At 45.5% G+C, this 25000-nt stretch overlaps 1 protein-coding gene across 4 annotated transcripts in view; it reads right to left on the bottom strand.

Annotated features, from left to right (window-relative positions):
- Nucleotides 1-25000, bottom strand: part of LOC134459227 (striated muscle preferentially expressed protein kinase-like) — a 99846-nt gene that overhangs the window by 43495 nt on the left and 31351 nt on the right. For 2 of the 4 annotated variants that reach the window (XM_063211526.1, XM_063211527.1), the window contains 5 exons: nt 15031-15117; nt 12668-12818; nt 10075-11630; nt 7714-7929; nt 2730-2912 (listed from right to left, as the gene is read on the bottom strand). In XM_063211526.1, coding sequence (XP_063067596.1) covers nt 2730-2912; nt 7714-7929; nt 10075-11630; nt 12668-12818; nt 15031-15117 — 2193 coding nt within the window. Of the gene's footprint in view, nt 1-2729; nt 2913-7713; nt 7930-10074; nt 11631-12667; nt 12819-15030; nt 15118-16175; nt 16241-21504; nt 21548-24606; nt 24924-25000 lie in introns of those variants that run through there. The other 2 variants (XM_063211528.1, XM_063211529.1) reach the window with 2 other exon arrangements.

Consider the following 25000-nt stretch of genomic DNA (forward strand, 5'->3'; position numbering starts at 1 on the left):
ATTTTGCCATTCTTGTTCTTACAAAGGCATGAAGAACCCCCTACCAATGGCAATGCACGAATGGCTTGATCTTTCATTATGAGGGGGGAAATTGCGAGATCATTTGACTGCAAGCAGTGGCAGCATGCATGCCATTTTTCTAACATGTCTCCCTACAAATCAGGAGGACGGAAAGCGAAGGAAAAGTGAGCAAGTGAAGAAACCAGGAGCCTTGAGGAGTCAGTAAAAAGATTCTTCTGATTATGCAGGGAGATTTTTGTCCTGGGCCCAGCCAAAGCTGTCAGCGGCCATGCGTGTGTGTATGTATGTGTGTGTGTGTGTGTGTGTGTGTGTGTGTGTGTGTGTGTGTGTGTGTGTGTGTGTGTATGTGTGTGTGTGTGTGTGCATAGTACGCAAGTGTGTGCGCGTGTTTGTGTGTGTGTGTGTGTTGGTGCATATGTGTGTGCATGTACGTGTACGTGCGTGTGAGTGTGTGCGTCTGTAAGTCCGCCACCTCGTCCGTTCAGGGGTCTTACTGGAATAGTGGGCTGAATACACCAGGCCAGGCCTCCCTCCATTACTAATGCAGGGAAACAAGGGGGACTATAAATACACCCAGTGCAGCGAGTAGCCTGTACTGTACGCTGCGCACTGCTGTATGGCCAAATAAGGGAGATAGGCATGTTTCACACAGGCAGGCAGTCAGGGACCCAGGCATGCCTGCAGAGAGACTTTGGGTGATGTCTGTGTACAGAGAGTCTGTCTCTTTCTCTCTCTCTGCTTGCCTCTATGCATTTCGTCCCCTTCCTCCAGCTTCCTTCCCCTGCCAATGTGCCCATTGAAAGCTGGCGCCTCTCTCTCTCTCTCTCTCTCTCCTACGCCCTCTTTCATGGACTCTTTTCTACCGCAGTCTCTTGTAGGCCTAGTCTCTCTCTCTCTCTCTCTCTCTCTCTCTCTCTCTCTCTCTCTCTCTCTCTCTCTCTCTCTCTCTCTCTCTCTCTCTCTCTCTCTCTCTCTCTCCATTGTGAGCTGGTCTGGGGGAGTGAAAAGAGTGGGTGGCAGCCAGGATGAGCCAATAGCATGCTGAGTAAGTGAGCCAATCACAAAGTGACTAAGCGTTGCCCAAGTGCCATATGTGAAGATTAAGCAGCACTGTGGAGACCAAGCAGAGCAACCAATATTTTTCTATTCTGTTACTGTGTGTGTACGTGCAAGCGTATGTGTGTGTATGTGTGTGTGTGTGTGTGTGTGTGTGTGTGTGTGTGTGTGTGTGTGTGTGTGTGTGTGTGTGTGTGTGTGTGTGTGTGTGTGTGTGTGTGTGTGTGTGTGTGTGTGTGTGTGTGTGTGTGTGTGTGTGTGTTTGTGCGTGCGTGCGTGCATGTGTGTGTGTGTGTGTTTGTGTGTCCACGTGCATGTGTGTGTGCGTGCGTGCGTGTTTATGTGTGTGCGTGCATTGTGTGCGCGTGCTTGTGTGTGTGTGTGTGTGTGTGTCTGTGCGTATTTGTGTGTTAGTTGGCAGAGCTATGTAAGAGAAGAGGTGTGAGAGGCATAATGCACGGTGATTCATCTCCCTCGATCAACCCCTGTGGGGGCCCTTGTGGATGATATCATTACCAAAAACTTGGCTAGCATGACATGGCTACTGCCAACTATTGCATTCGATCTGTGAAAATGGAAATAGGTAGCACCCTGAAGCATCCATTTGAGGCATTTTCGCCGAGCAGAATTGAACTAAACTAGAGCAATCAGAGATGAGAACATGGCGCCCTGGCCAAAGCCTGATGCACATGATGTTTAGGGTGTACACACACACACACACACACACACACACACACACACACACACACACACACACACACACACACACACACACACACACACACACACACACACACACACACACACACACACACACACACACACACACACACACAGGAAAAGACATTGGAATACCAGGCCGAACCTCCCTCTATCTTAACCAGGGCTGTAGTACTCGAGTCCGGTAGCGGAGAAGTGGGCCTTTCCTCTGCTGTGGATCAGGCTGTGCTCATAGTCTGTCTTTCATGTTGTAGATAGTCTGTCATACTTGTAGGTAGTCTGGCATACCCATGGATGGAATGGCCATAGTTCACACAGGGCATTTGCCGGTGAACTGTTGATGATTTTGGCCTGCCCCTATCCTCAATGGCATCAGTCCTCATGTGACAACAACAGGTCAACAATTTGGGTGTTGCAGGGTTATGCCCATTGAACTGGTCTTGGCTGAGAATGCAAGGCCCATATTGTTTTACTCATATCAGCCCAGGCCTGGGCATACCTGTCTGGTACAAAGAAGCATTCAGTGAACAGGGTGGCTGAGGACTCTACAGTGTATCAGCCCAACTCGTCAATTTCCGACTATCTGACCAGACGGCAATTTCTGACATTTAAGGTATACCCTTGACGTCAAAAAGTGACTTCTGTCTCAAAGCCGTCCCCTGGTGGCAGCATAACTTCCCTGACGGTTAAAGTTAGGGAAAGGTCTAGGTTTAGGCAACCTGTCAACATCTGACATGGCAGGTATGCCCTCAATGCCAAAAATTGCTGCCTGGTTAACGGTAGTCAGAAATTGACGAGTTGGGATGAGACTGTGGATTGGGCTTGTCTGGTAAGTATTGTTGATGCTAGCCATGCTAGTCTTGCATACCTGTAGCTGCTTTTATCTGTGTTTCTCTCACCCTTAGTGACGTCTTTGAGTGTCTCTGACTTACCTGCGCGTATGAAGAGGGTGGCTGAGGACTGGGCCTGGCCCGTGTTGTTGGTGGCCGTCAGACGGTACGTCCCCGCGTCACTGGGGGCCATCTGTGTGATGGTGAGAGTGTGTTTCGTCCCCTCCGCTCGCAGAGTGTGTGTGGGGCCGTCTTGGATCTCAGTCTCCCCCTTTTGCCACCTCACTGTTAGGGACACACACGCACACACGCATATAAACACACACACACACACACACACACACACACACACACACACACACACACACACACACACACACACACACACACACACACACACACACACACACACACACACACACACACACACACACACACACACACACACACACACACACACACACGGCAAGTTAACCCCTTGTTTGATACTCATTTAATTATTCTGATACCTGTAAATTAAGCAATAAGCCACGAGAGGCTGTGGGTTGTGCTCAGTTGATAACGGCCAAGGGGAGTGGGGCACGACGCGAAGTTATCAATTGAGCACAACCCACAGACTCAAGTGGCTTATTGCTTATCTAACACTGTTACGCTTAATCGCTGACCAAATTTCTTTAAAAACGCTTTAATAGCAATTAATTTGATCCGTTGCGGTTGAGGAAGTGAATGTGGTTACCCCGGCAACGTTACTCGGCGTGAGTGTGTGCGTCGCGCTCGTGCGTGCGTCGACAAGGAGGCGATTAACACCGCGCGAATGAAATGTCTTTGCAATCACACTGATACCCCAACCATAAATGGTGCAAAGATGTGCTCTTCTTGCAGACCCTACCCAAACGGCAAAATATTCTCATTAACAACGTAGATGCGTTTGGTCTAACTTGGACGTGCATAGAATCTTCAGGTGGAAGGTGTAGGTTTACGCTCGATTGACCACAGCTATCAGCCAATCAGAATCGAGAACCGGACCGCACAGTGTTAGATACAGACATGTGCTTTTTCATATAGCATTCAACTGTTGTACATGCAGAGACAGGCTTTCGTAAATCCACACCGACACAATTGACTGCTGAAGGTTAATGACCCAATGTTGCAATTGTAGCAATGACTTCATCAGCCGGCCCATCTCGTCCTTGACTGTTCTCCCTTAGGGTGACTGTCACTCTTCTAGAATTTAAAAACAGCAGTAGTCCTATTCGGGCTGACTGCCACTCCCAGAACAATGTGTGACTGCGGTTAGCCCCACATGCATTCAAAGCATCAGTAGGGCTATGTACCATCATTATCACTTGCTTGATTCATACACGTACGGTATGCAGTAGCTGATGCAAAGAATGACTGCTACTCATTAATGTCTTTCTTTGCACAGAGGGAGCCTACCGTATGTTATAACATTACGGCACCAAAATTGTAATAACCAAGTCTTAATCTGTTACATAAGACCCTTTAAGTAATGTCATAGCAATCTGCGCAAAGAGGCTAGTAGCCTCTTAGTACAGATGGGGTCGCCGGCGACCCTATTCACTTGCTGAAAATGCTTAACTACATCATAACAACATTGCTATGACATTACAGAGAGCCATAGTGCTGCGCTAAGGGGCTAATCAACAGTGACTGTCACTATATGCTTGCTTTGAAAATACCCTTAATGTCAGAGAAAAGACTCACAGTAAAGCTCGCAGTAAACACGCATGGCCCAAACGCCTGAAATGAATAACACTTGCATATATTTCCAAAAGACTGATAATTGCCAAAAAAGACTAATATGTTGAACGTTAATAGTAAGCGTAGTAGTAAGTAATATTTCCCATGCAGCCATAACATCCCACCTACAGCGGGACACCATCAGTCACCACTTTATCCTAACAAATACCCTCTTGGAGAGACCTACACAGTATGTACCTGCCACAACGACCCCAGGAGTGACACTGTGTACCCACTACAATGACATGCAATACAAACACAATACAGCCCTGCTCAATGCCAGCGTGTGTGTGTGTGTGTGTGTGTGTGTGTGTGTGTGTGTGTGTGTGTGTGTGTGTGTGTGTGTGTGTGTGTGTGTGTGTGTGTGTGTGTGTGTGTGTGTGTGTGTGTGTGTGTGTGTGTGTGTGTGTGTGTGTGTGTGTGTGTGTGTGTGTGTGTGTGTCCGCCAGGGCCCGCTTCTAAATATAGACCAGAATGACAGACAGCCTGTCCAGGAATGTGGCTGGCTGCTACACCCCCTTCTCCCCCTCCTCTCAATGTGTGTGTGTCTATGTGTGTGTGTCTGTGTGTGTGTGTGTGTGTGTGTGTGTGTGTGTGTGTGTGTGTGTGTGTGTGTGTGTGTGTGTGTGTGTGTGTGTGTGTGTGTGTGTGTGTGTGTGTGTGTGTGTGTGTGTGTGTGTGTGTGTGTGTCTGTGTGTGTGTGTGTGTGTGTGTGTGTGTCATAAGCTAAAGATGCGTGCTACAAACCCCAACTCCGGTGAAGTTGGGACGTTTGGTAAACAGTGAATAAAATCAAAATGCTATCATTTTCAAAACATTCAATCTATTCATTAGATGGAGAATAGTGAAAAGACAACATATTAAGTGTTAAAACCGAGAAAAAATATTGTTTTGGGGGACATATGTACTCATTTGTAATTTGATAAATCCAACACGTCTCAAAAGAGTTGGGACGGGGACAATAAATGGCAGCAAATGTCGAGGAAGACTAAAAACAAAACAAAAGACAACACTTAACAGTTAAATACATTAACCGATGAGATGATTTTATATAAAAAACAGTGTTAATTCCTATCTTGGACATGATTTCACCAGCTGAAATGGTGGGTGTATTCCTTGTCATGTTTTGCAATGTTTTCCTTTCTGTAGTGCTCACAGTGTGACAGGTCTTGACCAAAAGCCCACCATTTTATCACCTGTTGGTCCTTATGATGGAGCCAAACTGTTAAAACATAGTAGAGAATGCAATTTGACCTTACTATGTGGCAGTAATCGAAGATCTCCCTTCAAAATATAATGCATGAGTGGCTTTTCATGCTGTGTAAAACCCATTTATACCATTCAGCACTCTACAGATGAGTGAGAACATCTTAACCAATGCACTACTGCACCGGCATGCCATCATGGAGGCTGACTTTTGAAGTTAGCACTAACACAAGTTGGATGGTCCATTTTCACTGTAGCACAGGATGTGCAATGCTCTACTATTGTCAAAAAGAATGGACTTCTACAACTTCTGCTGACTTCTGTAAGCAAAGGACACTTTCCCATGTCTTCTGGGTCTATTTCAAGTGAGCTCAGGTGCTTAGGAGAATGTTACACCCCTGTATCATTTGCACGCATTAAGCATTCTTAATATGGTCAATTTTCAATAGCTCTAGCACTCCAGGAATTAGAGTGAGACTACAGCCAATATATATTTCATGATGTCATGAACCTATACAATGATTTTAGTAACAAAAATATGTCTTATATACACTCAATCGTGGTAAATCAAAGGGAATTCAAAAATGTATGTAATAACTATGGTAATTATTCCCTTTGCATCTTTAATTCTGAGTGACTCAGCCTCTCTGTGATGATCTTATACCTGGACACCTATATTGTCCATCAGTACAATTCATTTTGAAATGTTCTTCTTTGTTGTTTTATCTTATTTGGATGTTTACTAAATTTTACTGATCCCCGTCCCAACTTATTTGAGACGTGTTGGATTTATCAAATTAGAAATGAGTACATATGTCCCCCAAAACAATATTTTTTCTCGGTTTTAACACTTAATATGTTGTCTTTTCACTATTCTCCATCTAATGAATAGATTGAATGTTTTGAAAATGATAACATTTTGATATTATTCACTGTTTACCAAACGTCCCAACTTCACCGGAGTTGGGGTTTGTACATGTGTGTTAAACGTGTGGTAGATGTTCATGTACGGTATGTATGCATTGGCATGTACGTATATACAGCTTGGCTTGTGGTAGTGTGCAACTATGTGAGGGTGTGTTTCTGTGTATGTTTATAATTGAGTATGTTTTATACGTATGGCATGGGTGACTTTTTGTATATACAATATTATGTGCGAGCAGCTTGCCTTGTGGGAGTGGGCTACCAGCAATGACGCAGATGAGAGTGACTGTGAATGCATGCTTTTGATCGTGTGTGTGTGTGTGTGTGTGTGTGTGTGTGTGTGTGTGTGTGTGTGTGTGTGTGTGTGTATTGGTATGGACATCAGCAAGGGATGTTTTATTTGTTTTTTCTTGCTGTGTCTAAGCTATCTAATCTGTGTGTGAGTGGGGGGAGGGGTGTGTGTGTATGTCTGACTTATTTTGTGCGTGTGTGCATGAGTGCGTGTACGTCTGACTTATTTTGTGTGTGTGTGTGTGTGTGTGTGTGTGTGTGTGTGTGTGTGTGTGTGTGTGTGTGTGTGTGTGTGTGTGTGTGTGTGTGTGTGTGTGTGTGTGTGTGTGTGTGTGTGTGTGTGTGTGTGTGTGTGTGTGTGTTCCCTCAGGCCCAGTACTTTGGGCAGGTGAGTCTGGGCACCCCTGAGCAGAACTTCACGGTGGTGTTTGATACGGGCTCAGCTGATCTCTGGGTGCCCTCCTCTTACTGTGTCAGCCAGGCCTGTGGTAAGTACTAGTAGGCTACTACCCTCTCATCGCTTCCACTCCCCTTAATACACACTACACATAAGCGCATAATATCCTTAAAATGGAGAACAACCACACTCTCAAGCTGAGTGTCATTATTATCTCCGCCACGGAGGTTAGGCTATGTGATTGTGTGTGTGTGTGTGTGTGTGTGTGTGTGTGTGTGTGTGTGTGTGTGTGTGTGTGTGTGTGTGTGTGTGTGTGTGTGTGTGTGTGTGTGTGTGTGCAGCTTGTGTGTGTGTGTGTGTGTGTGTGTGTGTGTGTGTGTGTGTGTGTGTGTGTGTGTGTGTGTGTGTGTGTGTGTGTGTGTGTGTGTGTGTGTGTGTGTGTGTGTGTGTGTGTGTGCGTGCGTGCGTGCGTGCGTGTGCAGCTTGTATGTGTGTGTGTGAGCTTGCCTCGTGGGAGTGGGCTTCCAGCGATGACGCAGGTGAGAGTGACTGTGTCCCCAGCGCAGGCCTCCGCATCCCTCAGCGGGGACTGGAAGTGGGGCGCTCCACCCCTCCCCGTCTCCGTCTCCATCATCCCCTCTTTCCCCCTCTCCTCCTCCCTCATCTTCCCCTTCATCTCCCCCTCCTCTTCAGCTGACATGTACGAGTCATCTGACGAGTCATCTGGCGAAGAGAGAGAAAAAAGAAAGAGAGAAGAGATGGAGATGCGTCACATGTATGTTCCCATTTACAGTACTACATCAGTGGTTTTCAAACTTTTTTTTTCTGCTGGGACCCCTTTTTGGCCCTAAGTACATATCTGCAACCCCACCCCCATCCGTATCCAACCATATTCCAAACAGCAAGGACTATATGCTAATATCGCTAAATTCTAATTTCAGATTCAGAAGAAAAGGAAATACAATTATTACCCATATAAGTGGTTTGTTTGCCCATAAAGGTATTTTACCCATACAGTATACTAAGTAATAAATTGTTAAATTGGTAACTACAGTAGCCTGTATTTTCCCTGTTTTTATGAAAAGTCCCTTCTTTCTAGGACCCCTACCTCCACGATCCACGACCCCCAGTTTGGGAACCACTGCAGCAGTGCCACTGCTGTACATACAGTACACTTGATATTTCATCCAACATGATTTTAGGGTCATGCACCATAGACACTGGGTGGTGGTTGCAGTGCCTGGGGCAATGTGTTTTTTTAGGGGCCTGGCGCAAAGTCACTTCAACTATGGAATATTTTAACCTGCAACTCTCCCATTCCAAAATCGACTCTCGATATGTTTAAGTGTGTGATATGTATGTCATCAAATTAATATCAGGTGGGCAAAAATATGTGTGTGTGTCCTGAACTAAATATGTGGAGTGTGTGTGTGTGGTTGTGTGTGTGTGTGTGTGTGTGTGTGTGTGTGTGTGTGTGTGTGTGTGTGTGTGTGTGTGTGTGTGTGTGTGTGTGTGTGTGTGTGTGTGTGTGTGTGTGGTTGTGTAGGCGTTGCTTGGGGAGCCATCTGGTGGGCGTGAAAACAAGGATGTGTCACTTGTTTCTGTCAGGAGCTGGGAAAACTGTTGAACTGGATGCCAGATGGCACAGCTTGGGGTATAATGCTGTGTACCCAAATGATGTATCCTCCAGAAGATACACTACTGATTGAGTTAACTGCTCTTCTCACCTGTCTTCCATTACAGCATTACTCAGAGCCCTAGAATAAAAAACTGACTGCCCTTGTCCCTTTCCTCCTCCTCAAATTAACTCTTTTATCAAATTATTTAATCACCATTTTATTGTTTGTACTGTAAAAATAGCATTTTAGAGAATACTTTCCTACGGCCAGCACCTAGTTACCCAGAAACCCAAATAATAGATGCCCTACTTCTCTTCCTCCTCTTAAAACAATACTTTTATTTAATGTTTTATTCATTTTATTTCATAGTGATTCTAAAGCAGAAATGTGATACAGATGGGCCTGCCAAACTTGCCTTCCTCCTCTTCAAAGTAATACTTTTGTTATGTATTTGTATTTTATTTCATAGCAAGTAGACATGTAGTATATACATGATGCAGGCTGGATTAAATTAGTTACTTAGAAACCCAAACAAGAGATGGCCTGCCTTTTCCCGACTACTCCTCCTCTTCAAAGTAACATTCACATTGTTTATTTTATTGAATTTCATAGCCATATTGAGTAGAGATGTAGTATAGAAATGATAGTGGTTGCATTCAATTCCGGAACAGCACCAGTTACCCACAATCCCATATTTCAGATACATAGTCTGCCCTACTTCTCTTCCCTCTTGTTTGTCTCTGCATGTTGAGGAGGGCTGGTTGAGGACATCATTTCAGCTTGAAATGTTAAATGTTGGGCACATGTGGGGCAGTAGAAGACATTTGTGTGTGTGTGTGTGTGTGTGTGTGTGTGTGTGTGTGTGTGTGTGTGTGTGTGTGTGTGTGTGTGTGTGTGTGTGTGTGTGTGTGTGTGTGTGTGTGTGTGTGTGTGTGTGTGTGTGTGCGTGCGTGCGTGCGTGTGTGTGTGTGTGTTCAGCACACATGGCGGGGTAATTTTAGCCCAACCTTCAGACAGCCTCACGCGTAACATCAAGCGAGACATTATTCACCGCAAATAGCCTGTCTCACCTTGTTACAGAGGTAATCCTCGTTGTGTGTGTGTGTGTGTGTGTGTGTGTGTGTGTGTGTGTGTGTGTGTGTGTGTGTGTGTGTGTGTGTGTGTGTGTGTGTGTGTGTGTGTGTGTGTGTGTGTGTGTGTGTGTGTGTGTGTGTGTGTGTGTGTGTGTGTGTGTGTGTGCGCGTCTCACCTTGCTCAGGAGATGTTGGACGATGCTTTTTCCTCCTCTCACTCTTCGTTCTCCTTCCCGGCTTTCTCGTCCTCTTTTCATCACATTCCATCTTCTCTCCTTCCTCCTCCTCGTCCTCCTCCATCAATTTATCCCCAACAACAATAGTAGGGATGGTGAGTTTCAGACCGGGAGAAGGCCCTCTTTTCGCCTGCTGTGATATTTGAACAGGCCCTGCAGTGCCCAGCCTTGGGGGTTTTGGAGGTGCCACGGCCTTTGTTGGAGATGCCCTTTCCAAATGAGGACTTGTGGACTTTCGCTCTTTCTTGGGAATTGGCTGCTCAGCCTCCTGGTTGGTTTGCGTTGTTTCTTGGGGGGTCTGGAGGACAGATGGGGGGCTTGTGGGGCAGTTCCTAGGTGTTATCTCCTGGGGGGTCTGAGGAGTGGATGGTGGGGTGGTAGGAGACTGCCTGGTGGGGCTTTTGCGTGGTAGTCGAGGAGAGCACTGGCCAGGCAACTTGATTGTCGGAAGTATCCGTGTCTTGGCGCTGCTGGCGCCATCTGTCTCTGGTTTTGTGACAAGTGTGTCTCTGCCAGCCTGCATCTTCTGCTCGGCTGCGGATGCCAGATCTGAGTTCTTCGCAGGCTGTGTCTTGGGTCCTTCGGAGGCTGCTAGATTTGCGGCCTTCAAAGTCTTCGACTTCTCTTCTTCTCCCCCCTTCAGACTGTTCTGTGTCCTCGCTGTGTTCAGAACAGGCGACTGTTCTTTTTTCTCAAACTCAACAGCTTTTGTCTCCGGCTTCGTCTCCAGACCCTGGAGTTTCTGGACAACTTCAGGGGGTATGGGCTCCAGCTTGTGTAGGGAGGGGGACAGCATATCAGTCTGGGTCAGCTGCTCAGTGGACATGGCCTTCTTCATGCCCTGCTTTCCCCCCACCAGCCTTTTGATGCGGTGGAGCTCCTCTGTGAACTTGTTTTGGAAATTCTGCACCTTTTGCGCATAGCTGCTATGGCCGCCGCCGCTGCTACCTTCCTCCAGCGACGAGGCCTTCTGCTTGAAGAAGGACCTCTTAGCCGCCACGTCCGACATCGTCTTGTCTTTTGGCGTGGCGCCTCCGTGTTTGCCTCGCTCGTCCGAGTCGACGGATGCAGCACGGCCGAAACCGGCCCAGGAGCGAGCTGATGTTGAGCCCCTTGGGACGGGGTCCACGCTATTCCTCCTCTCCTCGAAGGCGCGGACTTTGTCGAATATGCGGGATCCCGCTCGGGCGAGCTTAGGTGTCTGGCCCGGTAGCGCGGTGTCTCTATCCGGTGGGTCACTGCACTGAGACGACACAGATGATGCTTTGGACGCTTTGGCAGTCTTACCATTCACCTCCTCCCTCTTGGTCCCAGGAGAGCCTCCTGGCTTCTTCTGTTGTGTTTGGACACCACTACTGCTGCTGGGTAGCGCTGCCTCAGGTCCAGGCTCTGTAGCGCCACCTATGGGTGAAGTCGGGGTAGAGCTCTTTTGGGTTTTGTCCAGTGAAGACTGGACACTGGGGGTCAGGGCCTTTGTTTGTGAGTCCACTTGAGTCCTGAAATTTGGGCAGTTGGGGGATACGGATGGTTAGGGCAGTAGTCTTTGAAAAAAAACCTGTTGTGGGTTGGTAAGTTAGGAGTGGGACAAAAGGTTATGGATGCATTTTGAAGAGTGGGGCGTTGATTACTGATTTAGTTTGTGGGCGCATAAAAGATATCTAAATGTTAATGTGAAATTGAATGTTGCAATCTATTGTGTGAAATGGGTCTCAAACTTCAAAGGGCAATGGATTAATGGTGATGTGTCTGTTATTGGGATGGTAGAATAGGCACTTAGTCACAATTGACTTATGACCAGGTGAAATTAATGTGAAATGAATTATACATGCCATGTCACTGCAACATGGTAGCATGCAAACACAGGAATTTTTTATTTAACCTTTTGTAACCATTTATAAACATTTAATAGGCTATAATATCAATATAATATTACATTTCATAAACTATAAATGTTTTTTGTATTATAATAGCATGGCAATATGAAAATATTATTTGGTGTTCCTATCATATATGTTGGAGTATTCTTTATAAAATGTGTATGAATGGTTACAAAAAATATATATTTTTAAAACAGCACCGCAAACAAGAATGGAGTCAAAGGAAAGCATGGAATTTCAAAATAAAAGTGATCACATAACTGCAATGGCAACATAATAATAGATACCACGAAACAATGCAGAACTTAAAATGTGTGGGATGTGAAAATATTGATGCCAGTCAGTGTAATTGTAAAAGGGGTTGTGATGTATTTTTGGGAAATTTTCAATGATTTTTGTCATATTATGTTTACAGTTTATTGTTTATTTTGTCCTCTCTCTGGCCCCTGCCCCTTTATGGGTGTATAGTGAAGGTCCGTCCCCCATACAAGCTGAACATGCTGCCATAGTAGTCACTGGCTAGAGACACGCTTTCCTCCGAGCCCCAGACGACAGGCCGGCCCACGTTAGCCTGGGACGCCCGCAGCAGGGCCTCCACCCCCAGGTGCCGCACGGGGGGGCTCTCTACACACCCCCGGCCCCCCAGGTGAGCTTGCCTGCCGGGGTGCGCGTGGTCGGACAGGTGGGGGGGCCTGGAGCCCAGCGGGAGCACCTCCCTCCCCACCACCTGCTCCTGGCTCTGGATATGTCCCCGGGGGTCCCTCTGGCCATAGGGGTCCACCTTCGATCGGTCACCCATTTTGTTTCCTGAGGAGAAATGTATGTACATTCATCGATTATACACATATCATAACACACAAAAGCATATTATGTTCATACCGTATTTGATTTGGCCATTCTACAAACAGGGGCCGTTTACTATTTGAAAGAGGCTACGTTGAAGGCTACTATTAGAGGTCAGGCTATATGGACATTATGTACACACACATTCACAATCACACACACACACACACACACACACACACACACACACACTATTCACTGAATATGCCTGCTTACATGTTTTTTAACATTCTTCACGAGCACAACAATAAGCACTTCGAGTACATAACACAATGAGAACGGGCCGGCGGTGCGGTACGGTACGGTGCGGTGGGGTGGGTAGAAACCAAAGCAGCATGTGCGTCCACAGTGGGAGTTCTGTGCTACTGCTGCTGCTCAGCTCAGTATGAATAAACATTACATGTAGGCTGGCACTTTCCACCCCCAGGCAAGAACAGAAGTTCAATCAATCAGCTTGGCTGAGCAACAGAATAAAAAATGAACGGCAACAACAACAACAAAAAAACGGGAAAAAAAACACTCTTCTCTTCCTACTCCTGTTCTCCCTCCCACCTCTCTCTCACACATGCAGTTGATCTCTGTCTCTCACACACACACACACACACACACACACACACACACACACACACACACACACACACACACACACACACACACACACACACACACACACACACACACACACACACACACACACACACACACACACACACACACACACACACACACAGGCACCATCCTGTGCCATGCTGTCATGATTGTCAGTGTTTCCGTGCCAACATGAAACCTTAGAGAGTGTGAACGGTGATGTGTCTGCAACCTGCCCGCTGCTGGTGACAGCATCCATAAATGTGATTGGTTACTTCTGAGCCTTCTGCGTCTATAAATGGCAACATGATTGCACCAAGTGCATGAGTATAGTTTCTCCTCTTTAGTGCCACTGATAGCTTTGGTTGGGCCCAGGACAAATTCATCTGAAAGGCCCCCCAACCTACTACATATGATGTAATGAAGACCCAATTCTTGGGCGCCTCTGTCGCAGGGGCCAGGACAACGGACCCCTTTGTTCCCCCTGTTAGCTTCCCTGCTCCTTTTTACGAGAGGACTTCAGGTAGATATGTGAGAATCTAGCTGTTACCTGTAACATTAGTGTTTGTGTTTTTGTTTTTGTGAAGTTGTCAAGCTAACTAACTCCCTTTCCTGACGCTCATATATCTCGTCTGCATTCTGGTAATGGCATGTGTCATAAGCCTGTTTGACTGAAATATATGGTCACAGAATATCTATTGACATGATGTAAACCTCCTTTCAGTATCTAGTTACATAACAGCTTTGAGCTTCGATAAACACTTTTTCAATGGCCCGTCTTCAGTCTGTGTTGAAAACACAAGCAAACACAAATACCCTATACACCTGAGATTAGAAAAGTCAAGACGGGTGCTTGTTTGAACAGAAAAACAAAGACACACTTTGATAGGAAACAAGATACAAGCACTTGAGGAAGCAGAAAAGAGAAGAGGCAGACATTGCGATATAAAACAAGAGAAGAGAGAGACACTTCAAAAGGAAAGAGAAAAGAGACACAGACATCTCAGCAGAAATAAGAAGAGACCGAAAAGAGAGACAAGACACAAGACACAAGAGAGATTGATTGACAGAAAAGAGACAACGGCTTTGACAAAAGAAAGGAAAAGAGACATACAGTGTATATGTTGACAGAAAAGAGAAATGAGACAGAAGCTTTGACAGAAAATGAGAAAAAAGAGACACTTTGACTGAAAGAAAGGACACAGACACATCGACCAGAAAGAGAAAAGACAGATATCTTGACAGTAATGAGAAACAGACACATTGACGGAAAAGAAAAGAAAGACAGATGTTTCGACAGAGAACAGACACGTTGACAGAAAAGAGAAAGGAGAGGCAAACCTTTTAGGCAGAAAAGAGATAGACGCCTTGACAGCAAAGACAGAACACAGACGCTATGACAAAATAATGGAAAAGAGACAGGCACTTTGACCGAAAAGAGAAACGAGACAGAAGCTTCGACTGAAAAGAAAAAAGAAACACATCGTGACAGAAAAGAAAAAGAGAACACTTGGACAAAAAAAAGTCAGACACTTTGACAGAAAGAAGAAAAGAGAGAGCCAGACGGTTTAGACAGCTGGGTAATTACCTGTGTGTCCGTGTCCTCCTTTGGCCCTCTCCTTGGTCTCCATGGGGACCTGAGACTCCCCCGCCTCATCCTCAGTGTTCTCTGAGTCTGCAGAAGGGGGGAGGGGGGGGTGGAGGGAGGTGGGAAAGGGATTGAGTTGAGGCAGGGAGGTGATTGAGGAGGGGGGTGGGGGGGTGCGATGTGGGGAGGGGGGAGAAAGGAGGCGATGGGGGTCAGAGACAGGTGGTGGGGTGATATGGTCAAGGGAGTGGTTGAGGGGAAAGGAGGTGGATGTTGGTGAGGTACGGTATGGAGGTTGAGCGATGGTGGGTGAGATAAGCGTGTTGGGGGTAGTGAGGGCATGGATGGGATAGGAGAGGTGAGGTGAGGTATTGTGTGGCAGGGATGTTGGGGGATTTAGAAGAAGTAGAAGAAGGGGTGATGGGAAGTGGGTTATTGAGAGGTGATGGGTGGGGGAACGATTGGGAGTTTGGTGGTGGGGGTTAGAGAGTGATGGGAAGGGGAATTGGGTTGGGTTGAGGAGAGGGGAAGAGTAGAAGACCAGAAGCCATTAAACAGGGCAAGTAGCTCATCATATTACACGCTGACTTAGCTGAGGACACACATACAGTATACAGCGCACATACAGTGCACTTCACATCAAGCAGCCAGGTGTAGCAGAGGACTTGGATTCAACACAGTACATACACACTTCACATACCAATCAGCAATTGCACTGTGCCCAACCACCATCAACCATCCAACCCCCTAGCCATTCTCATAATCATGGGAGAACTGGGATTTACCGTTGCACACAGGGCTGGATTGGCCATATGGCATACAGGGCATTTTCCCAGTGGACTGTTGATGATTTTGGCCTGGCCCTCCCTTCAATGGTATCCGCCCTAATGGCACTACAGCAGGCCTCTTTGAGATAGTCAGATATACTGTAGCCTATATATAGCATTTTGGCTGTTAGGTTTAGAATAAATCATATTAGATGACAAACATTTTGTCAAAATCATTGTCTCTCTCAATGCCTGATGGACTGGTTTGGAGTAAAATGCCCAGCCTGATTTTTCATACCAGATTACACCCCCACCACCCCACCCCAGAACACCTCCATCCCCCACCAACCCCACAAACCACTTCCATCACCTACTTACCGTATCACCATCAAAGCGATCCCAACAAGCCTCATCTGAGGACGGTGATTCACCCATTCGCACACTCCCACCCCACCACCTCCTCAACAGCCCTCTTCACCACAAATAGAATGGCCTGACATGACAGAGGAGAGGAGAGGAGAGGAGAGGAGAGGAGAGGAGAGGAGAGGAGAGGAGAGAAGAGGAGAAGATTAGAGAAGAGAGGATGAGAGAAGAGAGGAGAGGAGAGGAGAGGAGAGGAGAAGATTAGAGAATAGAGGATGAGAGAAGAGAGGAGAGGAGAGGAGAGGAGATGATCAGAGAAGAGAGAAGAGGAGAGGAGAGGAGAGTGTTGCACTCAACTGGTTTTCTTTTTTCTTGTCTCTGGCAGTGGAGTGTGCAGCATGTGTGCGGTGACTAATGCTGCCTTTGTATTCATGGCTAAGAAACACCACACTGACCCACTAATGTCTGTCTCTGCATGGATAGCAACACACTGACTAAGTTATCTGTCTCTCTGCACGGATAACACTGAGCTGACACACATCGTACTGGGCTGAATTCTAACTCTCTCTGTATCTCTCTCTGTATCTCTCTCTGTATCTCTCTCTGTATCTCTCTCTTTATCTCTCTCTGTATCTCTTTCTTTCTTTCTTTCTTTCTTTCTTTCTTTCTTTCTCTCTCTCTCTGCATAGATAATACTGACCAATCAATTACCTGTCTAGTTGGTGCGATACCATACAGTCATATTGTTGTCTGTGCAACCATTAAATCCCACACTGACTAATGTTGTCTGTCTGCATAACACAGCATTGACCCACTGACCTCTATCTCTGTATGGATAACACATTGAGTAAGACGCTCTCTCTGCATAGATATGAGCTGATGAATACTGGGTTCAATTCTCTCTCACTGCATAGCCCAAAACACTGACACGCCAATGTCTCTCTGGCCAAATCAACCATTAATGACCCATTAATTTGGTCGTCCTAGTCAGTGAGACGCTTCCACCACATAGCCATACTGAGTGTTGTCTGTGTGCAACCATTAAACCTCACACTGACAAATGTTACTAATGCATAACAACAGACTGGCACACTAACACTGACTAACTAGACTGCCTGTGCAGTCGCCTTCGACTGCTTAAGGTACACTATATCCCCGAAACGCGACGCTTCCAGTCCCCAATCATTCCTACCACTCCCGTCCACCTTTTCATGAACGTTTATGATAAATACAAAATATAAAATAAATATATTTAATATCTACACATAGATCAATGACGTGCAGAGGCTTAAAACCAAATGACTATTGTGAAAATGAAGGAAAAAATGGGGCAAATGGTAACACTGTTTTAATGGTTCACTATTACAGTGGATATACCACATTAGGTATAGTGTAATAACCAGTGTAACAATATTTAATACCACGTCATACCAGTGTGACACCATGTACCAATTTTGTACTTATATCATGTAGGCTATTTGTGTGTAAGTGGTATTACATGGTATTGCATATTTGTACACTGGTATTACACTAGTATTACATGGTATTACATATTGTTACACTGGTTATTACACTGTACCTGCCATTGCCTATTTTTACACTGGTATTACACTAGTATTAGATGGTATTAAATATTGTTACACTGGTTATTACACTGTAGGCCTACATGATATGGTAGATTCACTGAAATGGTGAACCATTAAATTAAGGAGTTACCGGGCAAATCAATCCACCCAGTCAAAAGTTATGGGCCAAATAAAAATTCCACCATTTTGAAAGTGTTGACCTCCAAACTCGAATCAGTTCATGAACCTACCCTGCAGCATTCACACACCAAATCTGGGACAAATCCATCCACCCGGTCAGAAGTAATGGGCCAAACAAAAATTCGGCCATCTTGAATTCGGCCATCTTGAAATTGTTGACCTCCAAACTCGAATCAGTTCATGAACCTACCCTAGAACATTCACACACCAAATCTGGGACAAATCCATCCACCCGGTCAGAAGTTATGGACCAAACAAAAATTCGGCCATCTTGAATTCGGCCATCTTGAAATTGTTGACCTCCAAACTCGAATCAGTTCATGAACCTACCCTAGAACATTCACACACCAAATCTGGGACAAATCCATCCACCCGGTCAGAAGTTATGGACCAAACAAAAATTCGGCCATCTTGAATTCGGCCATTTTGAAATTGTTGACCTCCAAACTCGAATCAGTTCATGAACCTACCCTAGAGCATTCACACACCAAATCTGGGACAAATCCAAACATCCGTTCAAAAGTTATCGCGTTAACACGAAAGACCTTACGCGGCGGCGGCGGCGGACGCGGCGGCGGCGGCGGTGCACGCAAAACCATTACATCCCCGACGCTCCGCGTTTCGGGGATATAATGATGACTATGTGTCTGTATTTGGGCCACTAACAAACTGAGTAATACTGTCTGTCTCTGCATGGACAACCATACAGTACAATAAACTCCACCGCATATTACAGTGCACTCGCACTAATAAAGGATCAACACACAGCACACTGACCCATGATTGCCGTCTTTCTTTGCATTGCTGCTAAACACACTGCTGCAGTCCTCTGTCCAGTTAGCAATACTGATACACTGAACAATACACTGATGCACTGAACATTGATACATTAATGTTGTATTTCTGTGTGTGACAGACATCACGGACGAATACAGTATAGTGCGCTATGTCGGCTACCAAGCACCAAACTAACCAATTTCTCTTTGCTTAAGAAATAGAATGTCTTTCATTGTCACTACACATGTGCAATTTACACTATGCACATTCACAAGGAGATTGAAAGAACTCAAATCAGGAATAAAAACATTCAACACCCATGTTGGCGAAGGCGCAGAGGCGTATCTTGCCACCAGGCAAGGCAGGCAGCTGCTTGGGGCCCCAAGCTCCTAGATGGTTAATGGTAGCCCTTACTCTACTACAGAAGTGGTGATTTTGGTTCAAATGTTCATTCTTTTGCATTTTAGCTGGGGGCCCCACCTGACCCTAGAATCGCCTCTGCGAAGGCGGCTTAACTGCATAACGGTGCGGTGACCCACTAATGTCCCAACACATTTCACAGCCACCATGCCACTGCCACCCCCACACATACACATACAGTTGCAGCTAACAGCACAACAGATTTTGGTTTAAATACTGATTTAATTTAGAGTACCTTTATCGAATTGAAAAGCACTGCAATAAAGGTTTCACATTTTCTTCTAAAAGCACAACTACAGAGGCATCAGTTTCATATATATTGAAGGAGACAATATCCTCGCCTGCACGCTCACAGCAGCAGAATCACAGATCTACTTTGCATATGAGACAGGATATACGAGATGAAAAGATTTCAAAAAGCAGCGCTGGATCAGATCGCTCGCGAGCAATTTGGGTTTTTGCATTTTAAAGTCTCTCGCGCAGAGGGATGAGAGAGGAGCGGAATGGAAGAGAGGAGAAAGAGAGAAGCGAGATGAATCACATGAAAGTGTTGCCAGAGTGAAAGATGTTTCTTTTCTTTTTTCTTTTACAAAAGGTTTACTTCCTGATCTGGCATTAGACCGATAAAAGTGATGGAGTAATGTGTGTGTGTGTGTGTGTGTGTGTGTGTGTGTGTGTGTGTGTGTGTGTGTGTGTGTGTGTGTGTGTGTGTGTGTGTGTGTGTGTGTGTGTGTGTGTGTGTGTGTGTGTGTGTGTGCTGGCTTTACCAGAGGTTTGCTTTCTGCAGGAGCGGAAAACTTCACTTCCGTAGTGGCAGCAAGGGGTGAGGAAAGAAGCACAGTTACCATAGAAACCAGCGTCTTAGTCACACACACACACACACACACACACACACACACACACACACACACACACACACACACACACACACACACACACACACACACACACACACACACACACACACACAAACACACACACAATTATATGCAGGTGCACAGTCTGTTCCACACAAACACATAAATAAATAGAGAAAGCAAACAGTCCGAGGTAGCACAATAGGTAGACAGAAGTAGACACACACACACACACACACACACACACACACACACACACACACACACACACACACACACACACACACACACACACACACACACACACACACACACACACACACACACACACTACTACTACACATTTACTGAAGTGCAAATCCAGATTCGACCTGACAGCGCACAGAGCTGATTTTAGAAGCTTGAAGAGTAATTTCATGGCGTCATTTCGCATCAGTCAACAGACTTCAAAGTAAAGTCTAAACTAGCCTGCAAAACGTGAATGTGGATGTACTGTACAATACCAATGCACTGAAGTAATAAAGCAAGAGTACATTAGAGAACCACTTATTTATTCAGAAATAAATACGCTACAACTTGTGATTTTTTCCAACACAGTCTCGGACCAACTCGTCAATTTTTGACTGCCTTTGACCAGACTGCAATTTTTGACGTTGAGGGCACACGTGGACTAAGTGGCCTAAACCTAGACCTTTCCCTAACCCAAGCCGTCAATGAAGTTATGCTGCCACAAGGGGGCGCCTTTGATGCGCACGTCACATTTTGACTCCAAGGGCATATTTAGACATCAAAAATTGCAGTCTGGTCAAAGGTTGGCCGAAATTGACGGGTTGGGATGAGACACTGATCTTTTTTTTACACACCTCAGCTGGCAGATGCCTTGGAGAGGATCAAAACTGTATAGGTCGCGATAAAGCACTCCTCCACACTGACCATTTCACTTTAACTATATTCACAACTTTCGATCTTAGACCTTCATCAGGTCTTTTTTGTTCATAAAACGAGTCAAAGCGAAAAGGTCAATGTGCGGGACGTGTATTAGGTTTTGATCTGAAATAAATACATTCTCTGAAGGATACTGACATCGGTCGTTGTCCACAAACAGCGCTGCAGAGCTCTTTTTTAATAAAGAAGTGCAGTTACATAATATGTCCGGCTCATTCAGTCCCATTGGTCTGGCTTTTATGAAGTGGTGTGTGGAGGGTGGATAGCTACTGCAGAAGCCTGTGTCTGGCTCGAAGTGTGTTTGTGTGTGTGTGTGTGTGTGTGTGTGTGTGTGTGTGTGTGTGTGTGTGTGTGTGTGTGTGTGTGTGTGTGTGTGTGTGTGTGTGTGTGTGTGTGTGTGTGTGTGTGTGTGTGTGTGTGTGTGTGTGTGTGTGTGTGTGTGTGTGTGTACATGCATGCATGTGTGGGTGCGTGCATGTTTGTGCACATCTATGCTTGCGTACATGTGCCTATGTGTGTAGGCTAGGCCTGTATGTGTCTGCAGCACTCATCTAACCTGAAGCACAAACCCAAACACACCATGAGTAAACCTCCCGAAGGTCCGGTTGGAGTGGCCAGTTTTCTGCAAGAGAACAGAGTAGATTAGATTAGATTAGATTAGATTAGATTAGATTAGATTAGATTAGATTAAATTAGATTAGATTAGATTCGATTCGATTCCACATTATTTTCTTTACACATTTTGGTTACAAAGTGACAAAATGCAGTAGTCTCACAGAGCAGCACGCAGTAAAAAAACACTGAACAACTGTACAGAGGAACATAAGACAATACACCACATGCTGTAATATATCATTAGATAAGGCAATCAACAACCCTCAAGAAACATAGCCTTAAAAGAATGCATAACTGAAATGTGCATTGATTTCATACACTCATCACTCAAACTCAAATATATACATGAAACGACAAAGAACACAAATGCATAAAAGCATCATGATATGATTATGACAGGGGCCACCTGACCCTCATTGTAAAGAACATTATCAACAGGGAACAGACAGAACATGATTATGACTGTTGTCAAAATTTGGAATGTCATGACACCCAAACAATGTCAACTTCACATTCCAACACATTGAAACCTGCATAAACATCAACTATGTGCCATTATTGTCCTTGGCATGTGTTATGTCATTAGATGACAACCTTACGTAGATCAAGTCAAATGGTGGTACAAAAAAGCATGTAAAGCATGTAAAAGTTAAAAGCCTTCATCATCATCATCATCATCATCATCCTCATCAACAACAACAACAACAACATCTAAATTATCATTACCAACATGATCAGCATCGTCATCGACATCATTATCAGTTAACTTTGATTATCAAATTTAAGATTGTCATCATTATCATCATCATCATCTCCGTAGCAGAGTACAAAGACAGTATAAACCAGCCTACATTAAAGCCTATATCAGTCTCATTCAAAAGGCAAAAAAGTGTGAATCCACCCACTGTGCTCTCTCCTCGGTACATCCTGTCATGAGAAGACACCTCGCCGGTACCCCAACTCTCTCTGGTACCCCGACTTTGTTTCCTGGCTGCACCCCAGTGCTCTGTGGTATCCCCAATCGCTGTGCTGCCCCGTCTCTCTCTGCTGCCCTGTAGCGCTCTGTTGTCATGAGTAGATGCTTTTCTGGATGCTCAATTCTCTCTGGTAACTACATTCCTGTTTCCCTGCGATGTTTTCGATCTCCCCTTATTTGTCTGGCACTATGTTTTTGCTACTCTGTAGTGCCCCATTTCTTTATGGTACTGTGTTTCTGTTTCTCTGTGATCCTTCCAAACCTCTGTGTTGTTCTCGATCTCTGTAAACGCCCCGTATCTCCCTGGTAGGCTACTACTAGGTCTCTGTTTCTCTGAATCCCTGATGGCCTGGATCTCAATAATCTCTGTGGCAACCCGAATAAAAGATTGTGGTCCTCCTCTGTATCTTTGTAATGTTGCCCTGCATCCCGGAGGCGGACAGCTCTTCTGCATGTAGGTCTATTTCACTCCCGTGTCTCAGAGGTGGAATGCTCTACTAGCTTACATTTACTTAAGTGTCCCTGTTGCCCGAATGACACTAGTACTCCTCTCTATATCTGTGATGTTGCCCCGTAGGTCTGGTTTTCTCTGTATGGCAGAGGCGGACTACTCTTCTATTTCTCTTTTATTCCATCCCTCCTGCTGCCCAGGATGACTCTGGTACTCCTCTGTACAGCTCTGTGATGTTGCCCCGTATCTCGGGGGCGTAATGCTCCTCTAGGTCTAGTTTACTCTGTATCTCAGAGCCGGACTGCTCTTCTAGTTTTCGTTTACTTGAGCGCTCCTGATTGCTACCGCTCGCAAGTGTATTTCATCACTCTGAAGAAAGACTGCGTTTTCAGAAGGAGGATAATCTCTCTTCTTCTTCTTCTTCTTCTTCTTCTTCTCTCTCTCTCTCTCTTTCTCTCTCTCTCACTCTCTCTCTCGCTCTTTCTATCTTCTCAGCCCTCACATCATTTTTTCCCACCGCTAATCTTTCTTTTCCTTTCTTATTCTAGGCCACCTACATCTGCCTCACCATTCGCAGCAGTTTTAAAGCAGAGATATACAGACTGCCCTGCTGCAGCCTCTGCTACCGTGGCAACAAGAAACTGAAATATCCCCCCAAAGGAAAGATCCCAAATACCACCGCCCAAACGCGCTCAACTGAGCTGGAAATCCTTTCAAATGCCTTTTAGGGCATGGCGTACAAGCAGTAGCTACACCAATTCTGTAAACACAGGCACACAATTACAGTGCGTCTACCAGTTTTTCATGCAACACAATTACCACAAACAGTTCCCTCTAAATAGTACAGATATAGGACCTCTAATTGTGCATCGTCAACGGTCCCACAGAGAGTCGATTCAGCATTTCTTAGATTGTATTTGGTAGCCTTCTTTCTACGTATTGAATTAAAACCACGTTTTTTTGTGTACACAATTCTCTTTACGAGTCTACACGTCTCTTTTAGGACACAAAAACCCCAACGACTCTACGGTCGGCAAGCATCTTGTAAGACAACCTCTCAGACAAGTGTACAACACATTCAGTCAGCCAGCAGGTCCTGTAACAGGGAATTGTGGGTCAAACATGGCCGCCACTCGGGGCTGGATGGAGCAAGACCGGCTGGTTGTGGGAAGTGTGTCAATGATATGCAGCTTCTGACAGGTGACCCTATGCTGTCTAGACACCTCCACAGAGAGCACAGAGGGGAGAGGAGAGGAGAGGAGAGGAGAGGAGAGGAGAGGAGAGGAGGTGGAGGAGATGAAATTTTAGGAGAGGAGAGGAGATGAGAAGACAGTAGGAGAAGAGAGTAGGAGAAAAGGGGAAAGGAGGGGGGGAGAGGAGAGGACAGGAGAGAAGGAGGAGAGAAGGAGGAGAGAAGAGGAGAGGAGATGAGATGAGAGGAGAGGAGAGGAGAGGAGATGAGAGGAGAGGAGAGGAGAGGAGGAGGTTAGGAGAGGAGAGGAGGCAAAATACATGCATACAGAACATAACATAAAGCATGATAGAAACACACCGTGCAAATGACACAAAACTCAACACATAACTCAGAACACACAACGAAGCAACACGGCTTCACACACGGCCCTAGCTAATGACTCACCTGAAACCTCTTTTTGGACCAGATCTTCTTCATGACTTCCTCAAGTCCAGAGTAAAAGACCAAGCTTCACCTGTTGGCAAATGGCGTGGAAACACTTCCGAAAAAAATACCTCTCCCAAATCCCCGAAAACCCTTTTTCCTCCCCAATTCAATTAGTCCGCAAAACTTGTGATGTGATATTTCAGGGCAATGCGACAGAGTTTCCCGTTGTCTTCTTTAAGTTGCGAGGAGAAGGAAAGAATTACAGGTGAGAATAAAGAAATACCTATAAAAAAGCATATCGTTTGGTATGGAGAGCTCAATTCGTTAGTGCTGCTCCAGTGATTCTTGAGTGGGTGGTGTGTGTGTGTGTCAGTGCTGGTTCAGTGTTGTTTTTTTATGTGTGTGTGAGTGA

The sequence above is a fragment of the Engraulis encrasicolus genome, chromosome 12 (genome assembly GCF_034702125.1).
Source record: "Engraulis encrasicolus isolate BLACKSEA-1 chromosome 12, IST_EnEncr_1.0, whole genome shotgun sequence".
Classification (NCBI taxonomy): Eukaryota; Metazoa; Chordata; class Actinopteri; order Clupeiformes; family Engraulidae; genus Engraulis; species Engraulis encrasicolus.